The sequence below is a fragment of the Labrus bergylta genome, chromosome 18, assembly GCF_963930695.1.
Source record: "Labrus bergylta chromosome 18, fLabBer1.1, whole genome shotgun sequence".
Classification (NCBI taxonomy): domain Eukaryota; kingdom Metazoa; phylum Chordata; class Actinopteri; order Labriformes; family Labridae; genus Labrus; species Labrus bergylta.
The window spans coordinates 15,814,652-15,832,496 of record NC_089212.1 but is presented as its reverse complement, the minus strand read 5'-3'; the positions used below and the strand labels follow the sequence as shown (position 1 = coordinate 15,832,496).

Here is a 17,845-nt window from a genome sequence, read left to right as displayed (position 1 = left end):
AGAGTGAAAGTCACTCAGCAGAACCTACAAAAAATAACCTGCTAACCAGCTAATGAAATAACTCTCTTCCAAATGATGGAAATCAGAGATTCTATAGTATTCTTATAGTATTATTGGAAGCTACACTAATTGGACCTGTTTTATTGCTGGACTAGAATTAGAGGCCTATAAAATTACAATGGTATTAAAGCATAATTGTAACACTATTGCAGCTGGATTTAAATGATGCATATAAACTCCACTTGGGTCATGTGCAGACATTTCATATGGTAGAATACTTCTACAGTATATGGTACAAAATAAACAAGTTGGACATAAATAACTGGTTTTGATGCTTAGTAAATCTAAAGTATCTGCTTTAAAGAAATCGAGAAACATTTTTATTTTCAATTTCTATCCGTCAACACCATTATACTCATTAGAATGATCCTCTGTTTCACCATCGGGATGTTGATAAAATCAGGGTGTTAATTGGACCATATCACACATACTGCACACACAGACACAAACACTGATTGGCTAACCTGGTGTACGCTGCAGAGCTACACCCTGCATGTCTCCCTCCTCCAGAAACTCGTCTCCAGTGACCCTTCGCCAGGCTGAGTGATGGTTAGACACGGACCAGCCACAGGTATCCAGTTCAAACGAACAGTGTGATCCAGACAGAAGACCAGCTGGGAGAGAGGCAGATCGTTACTCACTAAGAATTTAATACAAGCAAGGCTGTTTTCAGTTTTCACAGACATAGAAAACATAGAAAAGTTCACTTCATAAATAAAGGTATTACAGGGGTATAATGCCTTCAATTATTCTAGACAAGTAATAGTTCATCAATCCTTGTGCAGAGAATGGAAGGAATATATTTTTCTACTTTAAATGCCTTTTTATCTTCCTCTTCTAGCTGTTTTTATGTTACTGTTAGTACGAATTTTCATGAAATTCATTCATCTTGGTAACTTTGTGAAATGTATTATTCAAGTCTGCCTACCACATGTTAACACTGCTACCTTTAGGTGTCTGAAGCTGTAACCTTATATGAGTGAAGCACCTAAGGAGTAGCAGATCTATGTATGGAGAGGCGCCAACTATATGTTGTCAGCAACTGTTTGCTAGACAGAGAGTCTACATCTGTTAGTATACAAATCAGTGTCATGTCATCTTCACTGTTTATGGTGATGCACCCAAATAGAAAGGAATTTGTGGGTTGCACCTTTTTGAGCATAAGCAGCACTGTGAACACTGTTACTTTGTCAGTACTTTGTCAGTCAAGTGATTTGGAAGCATGCTTGTTTGATGAAGTTGTCTGACCTCGGCCGATTAAATGGTGTTATAATCTCCAGTCTGTTTCACGATTTCTTCATTGGATTTATACATCAGAAACAACCCCCACCTAACAGTTACACTAGTTTTTTTATCCAGCCTCAGAATGAACTTTTCCTTTAACCTCAGAACAGTTACTTCAATGTGACAGATGTTGGAAGATGCCTTGAACAGAACAAGGCCAGTCGCTCCATACAAAGCCAGAAAAATAATAATTTTCTTTTCATCAGATCTTAAACGATAACTTGAGAGTAAGAAGTAAGAAGGATGCGTACTACTTAGGCAGAGTATTTTATGAGTTTGCTGCAAGTTAAAAAAAATAAATCTGCCACTGTGATCCAGCTTCTTTCCCCCACGGATCCACAACTCAAGAGCTATAAACAGACCTGATTCATTGATTTCGTCAGCGACTTGAGCGAGGCCTCTTGGGTCTCAGTGTGTCAAGTGTTTTTTTTTTTCTGAACTAAATTATTGATGTTTTCGATTGAAAAGAAGGAAGCTTGTTTTAGTGTGTTGACACACTAAAAAAAAAGGCATTTTTCTGCAGCATATTTTTCAAATCTTGTATGTCAAAGACATCTCAAATACACAAGGGCTGTAGCATTTTCTGATTAATTATCTATCATTGCAGGTGTTGTCAGGCGTGAAGTCTGGATGAAAAATTTCTGGCCCATGAAGAAAACAGAACAGGAGCAGAGGAGAACATTTTGAATCTGAGGACAGAAGAGCAGTCGAGGCTTCACACTCTGAAACGTCCATATAAAAGATACTTCCTACACTTTAAATATATTGTGATGATGGAGGACTTCCGGAGGACGCGCGCAAGTGATGGCAGCGCGAGTTTCGAGCTCCCTATCACCTCGGTCTCAGCTGATAAATATATAACATGTTCGAAACGAAAAGGGGAAAACCAAAGGCCTATCCTCATAAGGGAATGAATTTGCGCTCAGGAGCAATCTCAGTTTCAGAGAAGAAGACGGGAAAGAAATCACAAAATCACAAACAAATCACAGACAAAGAACACGAGATGGAACAATTACTCCAAAAGTTTCCCGACGAAATCTCCTCTAAATTGGACAACTTCTGAAAAGACTTCAAAGACTTCCGGACGGAAACAAAGCAAGCTTTCTCTGAACTACAACAAGATAATAAAGAGGTGAAACAAGAAATAAAAGACACCAGAGAACGGATGGAGGAGGTGGAGGAAAGACTGGCACTTTCCAGTTTCCAGAGACAGTTTTTTATGAGATCAATAATTTCCTAATGATGAAGTTGAAAGAGACAACCAATAAACTGGATTATTTGGAGAATAAATCAAGACAAAATAACATCCGGATCTATAATGTGAAGGAAGGAGCAGAGGGTGAAGACATGATCCACTTTTTGGAAGGCCTGCTTAAGGACAAACTGGGACTACAAGCTCAAGAGAAAATTTCACGAGCAAACCGTGCCGCAGCAAGTAAGCGCACAGAGAACAATCGGCCTCGACCACGCTCGATTATTGTCTCTTTTGTTGATTGGGACACAAGACAACAAGTTCTCAGATCGGCTTGGGGGAAAAGAGAAATCCTACTGCAGGGCACAAGAATCTTTTTTGACCAGGATTTCACTACTAAAATCCAACAGGAACGAAACCGACTGCACCCAGTCAGAAAACACTTACAGGAAAGACAGGTGAAATCCCACACAATCTACCCAGCAAGGCTAAAGGTGTTTGAAAAAGACCGAATAGACATCTATGAAGACGCCTATGCAGCCGGTAAAGCCCTGGATATACAGATCCCAAGATGTCACATTGCTGACTTGGAGGAGAAGCTGCTTGAAGGAGACTTTTGGAAAACACATGCATCCAAGGGGGAACGGCAGCGAAGACGCAAGGCGGAGAGGAGCGCGCATGAGGAGTTTCAGGACAATTAGACTAATGGCTTTTGATGTAGGTAGGAAATCCGTCATATGTGGAGTAAATCTGGTAAATAATAAAAAAAGAAGAAGCATGAACTATATATAAATCTAGCCTTTCCATTACTTTAAGTTACTTAAACCTAACAATGTCATGAAGACTGAAATACGGTGTTGGACAGAGCCAAGATAGCAGAACCTGGACGGAGACACAAGTAAAAAAAAATGGAAAACTGTTTTAAGTTTAAAGAAGACAACTTCTAACGGTGTACTGGTTGGTATGTATGACTCGGTACATCTAATCCCGCGTTTATCGGGAGACTTTCTCTGTCCCCCTGCATATGCTTAAACTTTGACTGAATGCTTGTCGTAAATATAAACTTCACTGAATAGATTTTATGGTTATTTAAAAACTAATGTGCAGGGGACTATGATGAATTTCTGCTTTCTCCTAACATACACTAATAAATTAGCTCAGATTAAGGAGCAACAATGATTTTCTTTAATTCTCTTAGTGTCAGAAAAATAATGTAATTTCGATACCGCCCCCTTTTCTTCACCCTGACTTAAAGGGGACGGGGTGACACTTATACATAAGTATAAATATTAGACGAGCGTATAATTTGCCTTAAATGGAAACTAGCACAAATAAAATAATACAATTTGATCAATTATCAACAAACAAATGAAAAAAATGGGCAAGGGTGAGTTAGATGAAAAGAGCATTTAAAAATTGGTGTTATCAGAATTAGTTCTAAACTGTTGAATCTGTCTCTACCTTATTAAAATGAACTTACTAACATGAAATCATTCACTTGTATATGTATGATCAAATTAATTTAATATTGCTTTTTTGTTTTGACTAGTTTGGCTCTTAGAAAAACATGCCTCCTGATGATGCAGAAATTAGGCCTTAAGGTAAAAAAATACAGGAATAAAATAGGGAAATTAGAGGCACCGAGGTGGAAGGGGCTATAAAAGCCTACTTCTGCTGTATTTCATTATGTGTTGTAACAGACACTTTTTTATTTTGATAAGCAAAGGGTCACAACCGCTTATAGACCCTAGGATCCATGTGACAAAAGACACATGGAAAACCAAACAAAGCTGCCCAATTAGCGGGGTGGCATTATTGGAAGTCATTTTATTTAATTGTATGTTACTTTTATTTTATTTTCAATTTATCACTTTTGTTTACTTTTTGATATGGCCTGGGAACATAGTTAGGAAGACAAATATGACTCAAAACATTAAAAATTATCTTATTATGTCAGGGGACATTAAGATAACTTCACTAAATGTGAATGGCTTAAATAACCCAATAAAAAGGAAAAAAGTGCTACAAAAGATGAAGAGAGAGGGAGGAAATGTCATGTTCCTCCAGGAAACTCATCTCTCAAGAGAAGAACATAAGAAACTAGAAAGATTAGCAAATACTCAAGTACACTCAGCCTCTTTTCATTCTGCAAGGAGGGGAGTAGCGATATTGATTATGAATAACACTCTTTTCCATACTGAAAAAACAATTGCAGATAAAGATGGGAGATATATACTAGTTAAAGGAAGAATAGATAATGCTGAAATACAATTTTTTAATGTATACAAGCCACCGGAACAAGGGCCTGACTTTATATCCAAAATAATAGGCTTGGTCATTCTAGAGGCAAAAGGGACAGTGATTATGGGAGGTGATCTAAACCTGGTCATGAATCCCAAGGTAGACTGCCAATACAATGTAAAACATAGAGCAGAGAAGGCCTCACAAATATTAAAAGCGGCAGAAACTGAGATTGGTCTTATAGACATCTGGAGAAAATTAAATCCTAACAAAAGAGACTACACTTACTACTCCGCAGCCCACAATAAATATTCAAGACTGGACAACTTTTTTATGTTTAAAACAGATCTAGACAAGGTTTCCGAATGTGAAATAGATGCAATAGAGGTAACAGACCATGCAATGATATCTGTGAAATTAAACTTAGAAATAGAGAAAAAGTCAACAATTTGGAGACTTAATAACTCACTTTTGAATGATACCCACATTAAAAACAGAATAAGGAAAGCAATAAAAGAGTATTTGGAGAATAATGATAATGGAGAGGTCTCCCCCATCATGGTATGGGAGGGGACTAAAGCAGTAATTAGAGGGGAACTGATAATGCTGGCTTCATTTAAGGTAAAGGAAAAAGAACAGCAAAAAAAAGCAATTATTAATCTCCTTAAATAGACTTCAAAATGAACACAAACAATACCCCAAAAGGCAGACTTTAAATGAAATAAGACAAATCAGAAAAAAAGTTAGACCAAATTGAACTGGAAAAGATAGAAAAAGCATTAACCTTCACCATACAAAGGTATTATGATAACGGACCAAAAGCACAAAAGTTACTGGCATTCCAGCTGAAAAAACAAAATACAAAAGCAAAGATACTGAAAATAAAGGACAGTAACTCAAAAAATCTATTTAACAGGACAGAAATAGCAAATTAATTTGTAAATTATTACCAGAAGTTGTACACCCCAGAGTCTCAAAGTAACCTGGAAAAAAAATCCAGAATTACCTTGAAAATATACACTTACCCCAGGTAACTGAAGAAGAAAACACAGAGCTGATAAAACCAAAAACAGAGAAGGAACTAGAAGAAACTAGAATAAAAACTAAAAATGAGAAATGCCCAGGTAGTGATGGCTTCACAAATGAATTTTATAAGGAATTTCAACAAGAATTAATACCATATTTATGTAAAGTATACAACTGGGCCCTCGATACTAACGAGTATGCTCCCACATGGAACTCAGCAATAATTACAGTAATGCACAAAGAGGGCAAAGACCCAACAGACTACGTCATATCGACCAGTTTTGTTGCTGAACGTTGACCAAAAACTGCTGACAGCTATTTTAGCAAACAGGTTGATGAAAATAATCCCTAATATTATAAATTTAGACCAGACTGGCTTTGTTCCAAATAGACACATAAGTGACAACGTAAGGACTCTAAACATAATTGAACACTCTCAGAAAAAAAACAGCAATTACTCATGTTGACACTCGATGCGGAAAAGGCTTTTGATAGTGTACTGTGGCCTTATATATTTGAAACAAGTAAAAAATGTAACTTCAATGGAAAATTTCTTGGTTGGCTACAAATGATGTACAATACATCAAACGCGAGGATTAGAGTAAATGGCACCCTGTCGAGATCCTTTGAACTCTTAAGAGGTACACGGCAGGGGGACCCCCTCTCCCCATTGATCTTTATACTAGCTATGGAACCTTTAGCAGAAAAAATGAGGAATAATAACAATATACAAGGAATACATATTGGACAGGAAGAACACAAAATGGCAATGTATGCGGACGACGTAATTCTGTATGTAACTAATATAACCCAGTCTCTTACTGCAGTGATGGATGAAATAAAGCAATACAGCGGCATTTCTGGATATAAACTAAACACAAATAAATCAGAGGCAATGGTAATTGGCCAACCAATAGATCAAGATACTCAACTGAAATATCAATTTAAATGGGAACAAAGCAAAATTAAATACTTAGGGGTGTTCATCCCCAAAGACCTCAGTACATTACAAGAATACAACTATGGCAAACTGGAAAACAACCTTAAACAGGACTTAAAGAGATGGTCAACCATACCGCTATCTATAGCAGGAAGAGTTGAAACAATAAATATGAACAAGATTGCCAAGATTCATGTTTTTACCTACATAGGTACAAAAGTGCTTACTGCACTTATATGAAGATCTACGCTCATTCTGACAGTTTGTTATTTTTCTTCAAAACTATCAAATAAAAAGTATTAAAAAATATATATACATATATATATATATATATATATATTGTGATGAGGCTCTTGGCACAGAATAATCTGGTATCTCCAGTTCCAGGATTCAAAATTCAGCCTAGATTTAAAGTTGAATACTGATGAAAATGCATTAGAGCCTGCCAGTACGTCAATACTCTGCTTAAGGACTCCTGTAGTGTTAGGGTGCACTCACACTAGGCCAAGATGCCCCATACCGTGCTGCCCGCCCTCCTCATTCCCCCGCTGGCCTGCACTCACACTGCTCCAGGACTAATCAGGCCTGACCAAGGTCACTGTACCTCTTGTACATAAAGTCGTAATACAACACATGCATGTCTTTACGTGATCATGAAGCGTGCTTAGTTTACAAGACAGGAGGACTCAAAAAATAAAAAACAAAAGGGTCGTGCAGTCGAGTCCGTGTCTGCACATCGAAGAACAACACAGAGAACATGACAGCCACTTTAATGAAATTGTGGCTTATTTTGGGTCATTCTAGTCAGATACAGCCATAACATTCGGGGATTTCTGGATAATAGAAGCCTGTCCACGTTGAGTATGCGTGCTTGAACTGTACTGTACCGAGCCGAAACACACCTCTTCCTGGCGTGCCACGGCCAAGGAAGTGTAGTGTGCTTGAGCAATCACACACAGTGAAGCACAGGCACAGAGTTTGCCTTCATGATGTTTCCCACTCCCACTCAGTGACTCAGTTTAATGGTGCAGATAAAATAAATAAAAAGTGATTCATCATCACACATGGGAAAACCTCTGGAGCCAACCGCCAAAGTCTCCTTTGAAGTGAAGCCCACAGTTTGCCTTTAGGCACCATCGTATTCAGTATGCTGTGATTTTGTTAAGACAAAAATTCAACCTCACCACAGATTAAGCCCTCATCCTCTCCTAATGGGCAGTCGGTGTGGAAGTTGCACACTAGGCTATGGTCGATGCAGCCTCCTGAGTTCTCACAGTGGAAAGATTCCCCACATGGATCATCCAGCCCGTCGATCGGATCTGCATCCCAGCAAGCACATAGTATATTTACAAAGACGTAATCACACATCCATTCAGAGGGTTCCTGCTGTTTATTGTATTAGAGCAAACATTCTTAAAACGCTTTAGTGATTGCTTTGAACAGAAATCACCTGAGTCACAGTCTATGAGCTCCAGAGAATCCAGCGCCACAGTAGTCCCATCGTTCCCCAAACAAGAAGTGTAGAGCAGGGTCACCTGGAAGGCTTCCTCCACCTGGCCAATCATAGTCTCTAGAACCTCCCACTCACCCCTGCGTCAACCAATTAGAGAAATGTTTTACAGATTTAACAAGCCAAATTGTAATAAATAGCATTGAACAAATAAACATTAAGTTAAAGTGGCTTTAATAATATTTGACTTAAGACATTTTTTATGTTAACATGGTCAGGTGCTGTGGTTGCTCTGTGGCATTTGCTTGTACACAAACACCTTACATTTCATCCAAATGGACTAGAATGGCCTTAAAAACATTGTGAATATATTCAAATTCTCATAAAACAATGTTTTATCTATCTGTGACTTTCATCCTTTGCTCTTGTATTGTCACTTTGTTACCTTGACAGCACAGCAACCACTCCCCACATTCAGTCAGCTATGGACTCATAAGAGGGCCATAACAAATAACACATCTGTAAAAACTCAAAAAGAGCTTTGGCTTCCAGAAAAATGCAAAAAAAAAAGTTCATGTATAATTTTTTGAGTCAGAATAACACCCTTAATTTCCTACCTGATGGCTGCTTCACTTAGCTTTCATTCAGGTATATCTATAAAATACATCCCTGCTGTTGTCAGCTTCAGAAATAGAGTACATTTAGTAGAGGATGAATACTGCGCTATACTATATGGAATACAGTAAGATAAAGATAATGCATTTAAGCCATTTCCAGATCCATAAACCCCTTGGCTTTGCAGTAAAATGTCCAATTAGACTTCAGAGTGGGTACTGGTTAACCCTGAAATGACACACAGCACTACAGTACAAATTACAGAGAGTAGGATGGAGACTATGTGCTTAAAAAAAGTACATCTTTATGTTACATCTACAGGTGAGTAGGGGGTTAAATTGTGAGCTGAATAAATGAAACTTATGTATGTGTGTGTGTCTCATAATGGAATTGCTCAGTCCATTACTGCAGAGACACAAACAAAGCCAACGTACGAGCCAATTGCATATGCCCATCCATCCCTCTTCTGTCACAACCAATTATGAACGAATTCATTTACAGAGTCTGCATCTAGAGACCCGAATGCTTTAAGCTGCTCTGCGGGTAGCTGTTTTTCAGCATTAGATCAATAAGGAAAATACCTGTCTCCATTGACCCACCATACACAAAGGGGCCACTGACCCTCACGATTCTAGAGATTGTCCCACATGAAAGACAAGAAATCCTTTTCTGTGTTTAACTTCAGCAGCACAGAAGTTAAAGGTATTAGTTTCTGTGCCCTTGCTCAGATTGAATGCCCCTGTCACCTTCCATTGCAGTGAACCTGAGCTCCCTTCAGTTATTCAGTAAGTTGGAGCTTTACTTGACAAGCACTTCAATCAGTAAAGACGCAGGCTTTTGCTGTGTGACACTAATTAAATGGACATGAGCTGCATTTCTAATGAGTACGCCAATAAACAAATGAATATTCTGCTCAAACATGATCACAGAGGCACACAGAGCGTGTTGGAGTTTGTCTGCTGACCTGCGCTCATCACGTCTCTTGTTGTTCAGAACCACAGATCGAACAGCTGAACCTGAGAGGACTGGCTTAATCAGGACCGTGAGGTTCCCCCACGCTGGAACGGCCTCATACAGAGCCACCTGCAACATGCAGTCCCTGTTACTTCCTGGCAGGACTGGGCTGGTTAGGTGGTACTCACATGTCCCAGAGGCCTCTGCGGCAGGGGAGGAGCTTAAGTGCAGGAAGTGCCCTGGGGTAATCAAACAGAGTAGAAGATTCATGCTTGGCAGGTTTACAGCCACTTAACGATACAGTCAAACTTTTGACAAATGCTTCAGCATCAGGATGGATCACAGACTGTGCATTAGGAGTATATCATGCAAATAATTAACATAAATGTCAAGAGAGATGCACTGACTCACAGAGCTCTGAGTCACTGAGATCTATTACTGGGTTTCTAACCTTTAATCAGTTTCATTTAATTTCTTCTCAGGGATTTTTTTACTCTTACCTTGAGGGCTTCCCACTGAGTAGTCAGTAACAGGCATCATCCCAGCATGAGCGCCTTTCTGCTGCTGTGGTGACATCACTGACCAGTCGCTTTGATCAGTGTGATTTGATGAAGCCCAGAGGCACGGTGACTCGAAATCACATGACGTATCTAAAAGACAGAAGGACAAAGTTTAGCTTGTAACTTTGTAGAATTTGTGAAGGGGGGGGGGGGGTCATTTATTAAACATCAGAAAAAAACAGACTACTTTAATATAGTTTAATTCATTTTAAATCCACTCAGGATTATGAACATATATATCAGTTCCAAGACATATGATGAATAAAAACAACTTTAAATTCTCAAACTGCTGAACATTAACTATAAGAGAAAAGGTGAAGTGTTTCATCTTCTCACCCTCACTCTAATCCAAACTCACTATTTAAAGTGAGTACAGGAAGTCATTCATTTAAAGCAGAAATACACACTCAGAGAGACATTCATCAGATCCAAGAAAGCATTGTACTGTAGTTCATAAAAAGAAGATTGTACAGAAAGATTTACATAAATAAATAGGGCTGTTGAAATTAATCATTTAATCGATGCATCGTGATGCAGACTAGACAACTAATGCACCGATGCAGGGAGAGGACGTAATCGATGCTGACGAGGGTTAGAAAAAAGCATCTGCTAACCGCTAAATGCGGCTGAGTTTGTTTCACCTAAACACACACGGTGGTGTGTAATGAAAGTAATGTAGGCTAACAGAAGGATTTGTGACAGAAAACAACATAAATTGAGTCCCGGTCCTGTGCTTAGTGACTTTATGAGCAGAGTCAGCTGGTCCTGCAGGCTCGGAGCACAGTGCTCCGCTGCAGGATGAAACAGCTTGACTCGGCATGTCTTTAGCCGACCGCAGCACGGATTAGCATCTTCATTACAGCTGAAGGTGTGTTTAAACTGATGCCTCTCTGTCTTAAGTCCAGGATAACTAAAAGAAAGGGGCTGTGGCGGTGACTCGTGATAAAGTGAGCGACTGTAAACAAAGTTGACTCCCGACACCGCGTCACCGAGTGCACCTCCGCTGAAGCTGCGGTCCCCGGCCTATCTGAAGTTGAAGTGCTTTTAATGTGAAACATCCATATCAAGAAATGGGGCGTTTACAGCAGCAGCAACTAAACACAACTCGTCTGAAATAAAAAGGACAGAAACAAAACTAACCCTGAACAAAGCTCACAGCTAAAGGCTGTAACGTCCTGAGAAGGAAACACACAGTGACTTAAAAACATCTTAATCTCGTATAATAAACTAAACACACAGTGACTTAAAAACATCTTAATCTCGTATAATAAACTAAACACACAAACACTTATAGTCTACTTTTTACCTATACTGTAGGCTACCTATATAATGTATTAATTTTAACTTACAATGTAAAGATATTGACAATGACATTGTTGTCTAAATCACTTTTTAAATTAAACAAAAGGAGTTCATATTTATAAGACTGTTTGTCTCTGTTTATGAAAAAGTAGCCATGTGCAGTAAAATAGGAAATTGAGGATGAATCGTGATGCATCGTGATATCGAATCCAATCGAATCGTTGGCTGGATAATCGTAATCGTAATCGAATCGAATCGTAAGACCAGTGAAGATGCACAGCTCCAGAAATAATGGTCTAAAAATTCCTTAAATCAAACCTGCAAATTAACTCTGCCACAGGTTTGTAGCTTTCATGGCTAATAACCCGAATCAAATTAGGACTATGATCTTAATCTAATTGAAAACCAAATTCTGCTTTTGAAGAGGTTGAGCGTCAGGCTTGTCAATCTTTAAGGGGGGGCCGTGGGGTTGTATGATCAGGATAAGAAAGGAAGCGGAGGCGTTAGAGACATCGTGTGATGGTTGGAGGAGAAATTGACACTCCCACTAATTTATAAATCCGCCAGAGAATTCCCTCTGGGGATAATGGGCAGAAATAAAAGGCATATTATAAAATCATTAGGTCATTGGAAACCACTCGAATGTTTCCCCGTTATAGAAAACTAAAAATTAAGCTTCCACTGATCATCAGGCCAAATGACCACATCTATGCCTGGTTTGTTATTCCAGCGACCGATTTCCTGTTGTGAGGAAACTGATCCTGTTGTTTCATTTTCAACTTTGAAATCTCTGATATTACATCTCCAGTCACATTTTAACCTGAACTTTATATTGAGTAGTTTATCTCTTTAATCATCTGTCTTGTGGGGGAATAATTGTAGTGTAAGTTTAATCATTTCTGACCTTATAAGGGATTTTAAGAATTCAGCTGTGATTTAGGCAATGATTAAAATCTCATCTCTTAAATGTTCCTTCTAATCGAGCATTTTTCCTTTTCAGACTTCTTACATTCATTTCGGTTAGTTATTGCCGTTGCAGAAGTGTGTTGCGATTGCACAATATTGTAAACAAAATTTATACAGATTGAAGCGCAGACTTCTGGCATGTTCTGATTTTTTTTTTTAAATCATGTAAATCATAATGAAGTTCTTTGTTTTTTGAATAAAGTGATGCTTAGATATGTTCCCTTAGAAGAAACTGTTCGGCTTGTCCGGAGAATAAAAGCAAGCTTTAATTTCAGGTCCATCATCAGCCTCACGTCCCCTTTGATTCAGGGATACTTTGATGCATAGTACCCCCCCTCTTTCATTGAATATTTCCTTAAAATCCTTTTACTTTAAATGTAAATCAAAATCATTTAAAAATTGTGTAAAGTCCATTTTCGTCTATCATGAGTTAGCTGTTAGAAAGCTAATAAGATGATATCCAAAGTTGACATACCATGTTCTGGATAAGGTTTCTACAATAGCAACAGAACTGAACTGTTATAAATCTGTATGTTCATAAACATAAAATGTTTGTGAAGGGAGAGTGTTAGTAGGGATGGTACGGTTCAGTGTTGTTGAATTATTAGCCTATGATAGCTCAGACATGAGCACATCATTTATCAGTTCTTGTATGAAGTTTGGGACTGTTTGCTTGTCCTTATGTAGGTACATTTATGGATATTTTTATATAAAGCACAATATTATATTTACAAGTACATATATATGTATAATTTAGATTTTTTTTTTCCGACTTTATGACTTTTTGACTTCAATTTATTGTGTTAGTAATTTCCATTAAGAGCTCTGAGGGCATATATGCTGGAGGAACCCTATAAACGTTTTGTTGCCATATCATTTACAACATTTCTGATCGTAGTGTCTCTCGTTTTCACGCTGTAAAACACAGAGTCAGACCCAATGTACAAGTAATTATAGTACTGACACAGATGATGATCGGAAGGCTTATTTTCTTTTTGTGAGTGCAAATGTGTGTACACAACTCTTACTTTGACTGTAATCTTCTGAACCCAAATGATGAGGAAACAGCTGCTCCAAGTAGCTTTCTTCCAGAAAGTGATCCAAGAGAGCATTGCAGGTGCTGCTAACTGCAGAGAGGAAGACAGACAATGTAGTGACAGTTTTGCTTTTGAGGCCAAGTTATACATTCATATCATACTTCAAGCTGCTAGACAAAATAGTCGCCAACCCAAGCACCCTATTTAGATTAAAATTTCCCTTGATCCACAATCATTTGTGAAAATGTGAAAATGTGAAATTAACATAAATAGTGAGAAAGTTACTGTGAAAACATCACAGCTTGAAATTGAAGGAGAATTTGCCAACCAAAATTAAGCAAAATGAAAAGTCATGTCCGAGCACAAACAGAAAGTCATGCATTAGGAGTGATTGTGAATGTGGAAGATAGTTTATAAATTGTTTATTTGATGTATGGAAGCATCTCAATTTCCATGTGTCAAGAAATGAAAAAGAAGTGGACCAACAGAAAACAATATGCAGACACGGCCAGACTCAGTCCATACACATCAGAGAATACATGTAATATGAGAAGCCACTTGGCAAATCATCGAAAAGATATGAGAAGATGTGAGGAAATAAATCCAGCCACGGCAAAGACTCTAAAGGAAGAGTTTGCTTCACCTATGAGGTGTAGATGTATAGGCCCTGACACACCAAGCAGACGGCAAAGAACTAGTGGTGACGAAGGCCGCCTGTGGCGTCGGCGTTGTTGTGATACAAGAAAACAATTTTCTCACCGCTGTCGCTCAACACTAAAGGTACTGCTAATAGAGAATAATGTCTGATAAAAAAGTTGAAAATGGCACTGGCGTTGTCAGCCCTTGGTCTTTTATTAGTGGAACAAGAATAGAAGAGGCGCTTCCGTATTTCTTCCCGTGCACTGGTTCTCCTGTTTCGCTTAGCTGAACAGCAAATCAGAGAGATTCCTACCCCCAACCGCGACGGCTCACGACGATTCACGACTGCCGACGGTCTCCTTGGTGTGTAAGGGCCTTTATACTGTGACAATGACTTGTTTCCAATCATCATTTTAATAAATGGCCTTTTTTCCCAAGTCTTCAATTTTATTTTATTTTTTAAAATATTGCAAAAAAATATCGTACCAAACACAAAGAACTCCACCTATTAAGGTTTTTATTACTATTTAAAGGCCCATTAAATATCTCAATCTCTTGGTTGTCTATCTTTATCCATTAGATCAGCAACAGACCAGTGCCCTGTCATTAAGCCTCAGACATAATGCATGCTAACAAATGCTACAGTTCCTCATAATAGATACATGGATGTATGAACTTCAGACTTGGTCTAGAAATAGAGCCATGTTGTTTAAGAGGCAGTTCACTTCACACGTGATATGACATTCAACATACTAACGAGCATGACCAGCACACAGCGAGGGGGATGATCATATTTCAGCGGATTCATCGCAACTCAACCCCTGTAACTGCCTCTGGACAGTGACATTACTGTTTGCTGGAGCCTCTAAGGCAAGGTCACAGGGGTCAAGCAGGACAAATTGAATTATTTGAAGGAGATTTTATAAAAAGCAGTTAGTTCTGAAAATGATGTGGGGTGAAGGCAATGGCAGGACAGCTATTCATTGGTAATTACAAACATAGCTATGTATAGATTCCTGAACACAGAAACCGGAAAGATTGAATACCATATAAAGAGGGGGATTTATCCCCAAAAAAATATTAACAAATTTTTAAAATAAAATAGCTCGCTGTTTTCCGGGGAATCCCCCAGAATTCAAAATTCCTGTCACAGCCTCTCTCTACGTGCCTTTATGCTTTGCACCATTTGACTTAGAAAGATGAAGGAAGGGACACATCCTCTAGGTTTAAAGCGTTGGGGGGGGTGGGGACAAGCCGACATGCCGACACAGCGACACAAACACTTGAAGGAATCTTGGTGTTCATGGGTTACTTTTAATGACAGCTGTTCTTTTCTATCGGAAGTCCTTACATGACTTCTTTCCCTGATTTCCGACTCTATCCACTATCCTATCTCTACAATAAAGACACAAAAAGCCCAAAAATAAATCTTTTCTTTTTTTTTACTTGACCTTCGGGGGGGGGGGGGGGGGGGGTGCTGTATTCCCGTAGAGATTCTTTTTTTAATCATAAGCCAGCAGAGCAGTTAATTACTTTGATGGCTTGTGTTTGCTGTCTTAAATGCTGTCAGTTCTTTAGAACGGAAAGACTGATTCTAATGAGTTTTTTTCTTTTTTACCGAGGTTATGTCAGAAGAGACAGAGTTTTAAAGGCTGCAAACACTTTGAGTTGAAAGCAGTTGGTGGGTGGCCATAATTACATTCGAGGTTGTTTGAGGATTTGTGGAGGAGCGTGCAACTCTTGAGGATCCTTGAAGTCATCGTCTCTGATGTTCTAAAACAAACAGTAACATGTTTGTAGCACCTGAGCTCCTCATACAAGACACATTTTTCTAGTCTTCTGACTACTTGAAGTGCTTTAACGCCACATATCACACTAGTCCCATTCATACACACTCATATGCCACTGGCGAAGCAGCTGGAGCAATTCAGGGTAAAGTGTCTTGCTCAAGGACACATCGGACATGTGACTGCAGGAGTTGGGGATTGAACCCCCAACCTTTCGGTTCAAGGACGACTGACTCTACCCACTGACCCACAGCCACCCATCTCTTCTTCTTCTTCTCCTAATCCAGTGGGTAATTTATGTATTTTCTTCTCACAGGTACTTCAATTCACACCATAATGAACTATGTGACAACAGAGATATCTGGGCTTGTTCACAGAGCTTTTTGAAAAAAATGATTGTGTGAATGCTGATGACCCGTAAGGTGAGATAACTCTGAAAGCAGCTTCAAAAGTATGTAAGATCAATACTCTACTGATAAGGCCCTACATTTACAAGACCTGAAATCTAAAGTGGTTACAGTTCACCATGAGGGGAACATTTGTACAGAATTTCATCAAGACTTATGACTTAAAACCACAAGTCACCTGCTCTGTCGCACAAGCAACAAGATTAACCTATAACTCTTCATGGTTTGATAATCTCAAAAACAAATTCTGTGGTAATCCATCAAATAGTGGAAGAGATATTCTGTGTTGTGCAGATTTTAAGAACAGCTTCAATCAAGGCTCCTGTATAATGAGCAGCACTTAATAAAGATATGTGCTGTCTTCTTTAAAACAGCCCCAAAAAACTAAGTAATGGCAACATTTGAAGAAGTGCTAAAGTAGAAGTCTAAAAAAACCCCTTATTATCAAGCAGAGAGAGCCTTGATCTAAAACATCCACTACATCAAATGTGAACAAAAGCTTAGAAGAGTGTTCATTGACTGGGAAAAACAACATCGCTTCTGAGAGGAACTTTAAAGTAAATTCAGCTCACAAAATAAAAGTATTAACTGGCTTACAAAACTTTCAACTTGGCCTTTTTTTTTTTTTTACTAAGCTATTAAGGCTGTTTTTGCCTTTGAAATAGTTTGAAGTGTGCCTTTGAACAGGACTTTTATGAGGGTGTTTGAGAGGAAGAAAAGAAACACAAAAAGCCCTGGAATAAAAAAAAAACTGTCATCCACTAACATGCTCTGTTTTCACTGACATCTCCGGCAGAGTTTACAGACCTGAACCTGTTTGCTTTTATATTAATGGAGACAGGAAACAGACTCCACACATCTGAGGTTATGTTGAGTCTGCATGATAACATCCCCCTTTTATTAACATAGATATACCCCCAGGCGTCCATGAGGACAAGGTCACAGAGGGGTATGAATGTCTCTTCTTTGCCATCTTGTCCTCTTACGACTGAAATCCAGTCAGAACCCGTTTCCAAAGCTGGCGAAGACAAAAAGTCAATGAGATGTCTGAAAATAGGCTCTGGGAGCTTCTGACAAAACAACAAGTGGTGAGAAAAGATGGGGTGAGGGTTTGCAGAGAGAGAGGTAGCACAACAGGGACACTGAGGTGAGGTGAGGAAAAATTGAACTAAAATGACAGCGTAAGTGTGCTTCAATTTATCGGTCCATAATGAGTTGCCCCCCAGGGATTAAGCGGCTTATGAAATGCTCCTTGTGTAGATCCTCAGGGAAAAGAAGCTTGCATTTAAGTATTGGGTGCAGGTGCCACGGAGATCCTCTTAACAAATAGGAAGACTATGCAGTCTTATAATATATTACCCTGATGGGTTATGTGTAGAATATGA

General features: G+C 38.8%; 1 protein-coding gene across 4 annotated transcripts in view; it reads right to left on the bottom strand.

Annotated features, from left to right (window-relative positions):
* ltk (leukocyte receptor tyrosine kinase) overlaps positions 1-17,845 on the bottom strand; it is a 51,319-nt gene that overhangs the window by 21,958 nt on the left and 11,516 nt on the right. For all 4 annotated transcript variants that reach the window (XM_065966408.1, XM_065966409.1, XM_065966410.1 and 1 more), the window contains exons 2-7: positions 13,619-13,717; positions 10,263-10,412; positions 9,773-10,001; positions 8,194-8,333; positions 7,928-8,062; positions 525-674 (exon numbers count right to left, since the gene is read on the bottom strand). In XM_065966408.1, the coding sequence (XP_065822480.1) occupies positions 525-674; positions 7,928-8,062; positions 8,194-8,333; positions 9,773-10,001; positions 10,263-10,412; positions 13,619-13,717 (903 nt within the window). The remainder of the gene's footprint in view (positions 1-524; positions 675-7,927; positions 8,063-8,193; positions 8,334-9,772; positions 10,002-10,262; positions 10,413-13,618; positions 13,718-17,845) is intronic.